Source organism: Lolium rigidum, chromosome 2, assembly GCF_022539505.1.
Source record: "Lolium rigidum isolate FL_2022 chromosome 2, APGP_CSIRO_Lrig_0.1, whole genome shotgun sequence".
Lineage (NCBI taxonomy): Eukaryota > Viridiplantae > Streptophyta > Magnoliopsida > Poales > Poaceae > Lolium > Lolium rigidum.
The window spans coordinates 159,290,042-159,294,295 of NC_061509.1; the positions used below are offsets into that span (position 1 = coordinate 159,290,042).

The window sequence follows — 4,254 nt, forward strand, 5'->3', positions numbered from 1 at the left end:
GGCTTCTCCTTTCGGCGCCACGGTGCGCAGCTTCTGCGGCGCCTTCGCTGCCTTCACCGGAGCCTTTTTCTTCGGCAACATGGCGGCGCGAGCGTTTTTCGGGTTGGAGTCTGGATGGGAGATGGAGCGACGGGCGGGATAAATGAGCGGCGGAGGGGAAGGGGTTTTAGGGGGAAGGATGTATAATTTTGGGATGTGTGGCTGATAGGCGGCTCCCATGCACTAAATTATTCGCTGCGTGAGGCGCCAGCGCACCCGTTTTCTACCCTTCGCGAAGGGGTCGACACGGGGTTGCCGACGCTTCTATTGGGCTCGAAAACGCATTGGTGCTTTTTGGGGCGCGCTGGTGTGAGCCTATTTTTGATGTCGCCCCGTAAAATGCTATCAGAACCGCTATCAGAAGCGCCGGTGGAGATGCTCTAAGACCACAAGCCGCTTGCAGCTCGCCCACACGTAGACGAACACCCACCTTTTCCCCACCACCACACTCAGTTCCAATTTCAATTTACAAAACCGGGGTGGAGGCATGCCATGTTCTGCTGCTCGATGGAGTTAGCGGTCGTACCGCTGCTGAGGAAAAAAGAGATCGAGAGGCCGTTGTGGTCGGACGGACACCGGGAGAGAGGGTTTTCTGGCAGGGATGGCTAGCGGCGGTGCTCGACCGATGTGTTCTTTGCGGCCAAGGTCGATGTGGAGCTGGGAAATGAAAGAAGCGACGGCTACTCGGCCACGAGAGGGCCTATATCTCAGGGGTGGAGAAGTTTGGGGCTTCCGTGGCACCGTTCCACCGGCTTAAAAGGAGGAGGTCGCCGGTTGTCGGAGATCAAGGGGTGGCGGCCTGAGGTGCTTGGTGGCCATGTCGGTTCTGTTCGGGTGGATAGGGGGTGTGTTCCTTCGGGATGGGGAAGAAAATATCCGAACCGTTGCGAGCAGTTTTTTCATTTAGGGTGGCAGTCCGTGTATTTTTTACAAACAAGAAAGGATAATAATAGATGGACCAACAAGAATATCTTTTGCTTTTATTGTTAGGTATAGATATAGATATAATAGATGCTACTATCGTGTTGTAAAATAACTTTTCTTTCTTATTACACATATTTTTCTTATATATGTGTGAAAATTGTCGAATGCATTTGTGGTGTCATTATTGTGTCCCCAAAGCTGCACCCTATTGAAAACGAGGCCTGCTACCGTGCTCCCCCCTAAATCATGTTGAAGAGTTATAGTTATTTTTTTTCTATGTTGGGTACGCCGAAATCCATATCCAACCCATGTATACCCGTATGTATCAATACGGTATGTGTATGTTGCATAAGAAAAAAAAGGTCACTAATTAACGATCTCATCCGCCTAAGTACCACCCCCGTCGTGCATGTCTTGTTTTGAACAAAACCTGGTACACACACGTGACCGTACATACATGCAAAAACGAGGTATAACACAACGCGAGCCATATGGGTATGTACATAGTTGTACGGACGGTGGACCTATACTGAAATTACAATTATGCCCCCGCTTACAAACAACTATGAAAAGATCTTCACAGTTGTTGTGTTTGACATGCCCAAAAAAGTTTCAGGTGAGGAGCACCGGGTTAGAAGTGATTGAAAACATCAAAATCATAGGCAATAGTCGACTATTGATGATATAAATTGCAAAAATAGCTTGAAAACATACAAGAAATCGATGTGGCATCTTGCTATGCCAGGTTCCACTCCCTCGAACAGTTCATACGAGAAATAGATGAATAGTAAATTACAAAGGTAGTCACTCTTAACTTATTTGATACATTCTGTCAGGGTGCTTTGTTCTTATGAAGCTCACTTGGGAGTTTACTCAGCGCTTTTCTGCACCTTGATATACTTTGTGATGCCTCAGGAACTGATAAAGAATGCGCTGCATGTACCCTCGTCTCCAAGTTCATACAAGAAAATAAAGTGAATAATAAATTACAAAGGAAGTTCGATGGAGCTTATTTTAAACATAAATCTGGTGGGACTCGTTGTTCTTATGAAGCTTGGTTAGCGCTCTTCTGCTCCTTGAGGTGCCTTGTGATGGCCTCGGCCAGACTAGCTAAAGTATCGGTGCTGGCGAGGGATGCAGTGTTTGTATCCCCGTCGGCAACTTCATATTCCAGGGTTGATCTTATTACGCAATTATTGTCTGCGCTCCCTACGATCTCGAACCGCATCAGATACTTCAGAAATCCCAAATCCAGGACGGTTCCTTCCACGACGATTGCTTCCTTGACGAGGTTCTCATGGTCGACCTTGATGAACTTTTCCTTTTGGTATTTCAATGGGAGGCCTTGCAACAAAAATCACCAATATATAAGATACAAAAGCCAACATTAAAACCGATCAAAGTGCCTGAGTTTAGATTCTTAATTACCAGGACAGAAGGTGACATGCAGGATTGTTCCGACCCCACCATCTCCTGAAACCTCGACCTTGGCAACAATGGTGGGAAGCACCTGAGGAATCAGCTCCGGAAGGAGAAGGCTTCCATAGACCTCCCACACATCGGCTGCGGGGAGGCCAGTCTCGAGCTCGTGGCAAAGGCTTCCTTTCATTGCTTTTTTTTGTGTGTGTGTGTGTGTGTGTGTAGGTTGCCAAGGATGCTCTGAACAATAGGTTCTGAGCACATATTTATAGAACCTGATTTGAGAAATGTCAACATTGGAACAAGCAAACAGTGAATAAACTAATTACAGTTTGAAAAAAAAGGTGTTTATATGGTATACCGCAACATTTCTTTAGAGCACGCAAAATGCGAGCTATTATTTTTTAAAGAAGGTAGAGAGATGCAGTTTACAAAATTATGTCCCTATCGCGGACCATACGGGGCAGAGAACTACCAGGCTCCTAAAAGAAATCTGAGGAATAATTTTTCACAGTTAACTAAAACGCCAGTACCTCCTGCCCTAGCTATAGTCAATTGTCCAAACTCATCCATGATCTTTGCTGATAGGCTAAACCTTTTTTAAATGGCGGCAAAAGTTTTTCCTTATTCTATTAATTAACTAAAACTTATTTTGGATAAAATAGTTCTTACAAACGAATTTACAAAAGACTACTCTTTCTGCATTATTTCCCTAAGTGCTTTGCACCAGCGAACACCCATAAACGGGCTTATCTCTTTATTTTCTCAATGACAAAGGGTGGAGCATGTTTGTTGTGAAATATCCTAGCATTCCGTTCATTCTAAATTTCCTATGTAATAAGTAACAAGAGGGAGGTGGTAGCTTTGCATTTTCGAGTAGGGTGACTTGTCATGAAGTCCCACCACATCTCAATGGAGTGATCCATCCATTTGTTTGGAGTAGCGTGTACGCACGTAAGGTTGTCCATGCTACAGTAGCATTGTGTTTTTGTTGAAAGAATTAATGCTCAAGTTTGTTTCTTGTAATAAGATATGAAATAAGCTAATGATCCAGATGAGCGGATATCACTTTTGGCTCATAGGTCTAGATGCACCCATTGTTTGAAAAATATATTTCAAAATGTTAAAAAATCGAAAAAAAAATCTAAGTGTACATCTGGACATTATATTTCTGCACACAACATTTGGCGAAAAAATGACATTTTTGTGACTTGTGTAAAAAAGATAATTTTCTATCCTGAAAAGAGGTGTGCTTCGGTGCGCACCCTCTCCAAACTCGCGACTTATCGCCGAAGGGGTACGGTGGTCCCGATTTTGTTTTGTTTGTGCTGCCCGCCGAAACCCATATCCAAGCCCAGTGCAAGACTCGTATGGGTATACAGGGCCTGGGCGTATCTATACGGACGACCCCACGTGGGTGGGTCCCACGTGCTAAGCTAATCACCGTGATTAGCTCCCATTGCATGCATCGTTTTCATCGGCACGTACTTGGAGATCTGATCGAGCTGTTCCACGCCGTCGCTAGGTTGAACGCAAGCGGTTGTTGCCGGCCCGGCCGTCGGCGGTTGTTGCCGGCACGTCCGTCGCCGCCGGTGGTTGTTTCGCACGTCGACGCCGCCGACCGCGCGCGAAGCCCCCGCAGATCGACGACCTTGGAAAGGCGCGCCACCGGCTCGGCATCTTCCCCGCTAGGGTTTAAAATTACAGGTACCATGACTTCATCTTGTAGCATAGTAAGAGGACGCAATTCTGCCGGTTTTTCAATTCTAATTATGGTCCAATACTACAAAATATGGAGAACTCTATAGCTGGTATGATTGAGGAACAAAACGAGTACGTCGGCTATAATTCCGATGACTCTGAAATGGAGGA

At 45.7% G+C, this 4,254-nt stretch overlaps 1 protein-coding gene across 1 annotated transcript; it reads right to left on the reverse strand.

Annotated features, from left to right (window-relative positions):
- Positions 1–2,008: 2,008 nt before the first annotated feature.
- Positions 2,009–2,572, reverse strand: LOC124690257 (norbelladine synthase-like). The gene is made up of 2 exons (XM_047223664.1): positions 2,392–2,572; positions 2,009–2,307 (listed from the first exon to the last, which is right to left on the reverse strand). Exons 1-2 carry the CDS (start codon positions 2,570–2,572, stop codon positions 2,009–2,011), a joined length of 480 nt encoding a protein of 159 aa, XP_047079620.1.
- Between the last annotated feature and the right edge of the window lie 1,682 nt (positions 2,573–4,254).

What these genes read in the sequence shown, in the direction of transcription:
- LOC124690257 (XM_047223664.1), bottom strand. Translation starts at nt 2,572, where the DNA reads ATGAAAGGAAGCCTTTGCCACGAGCTCGAGACTGGCCTCCCCGCAGCC. An exon ending in GCATGTCACCTTCTGTCCTG is followed by an intron (nt 2,308 to 2,391) that starts GTAATTAAGAAT and finishes TTTTGTTGCAAG; the next exon opens with GCCTCCCATTGAAATACCAA.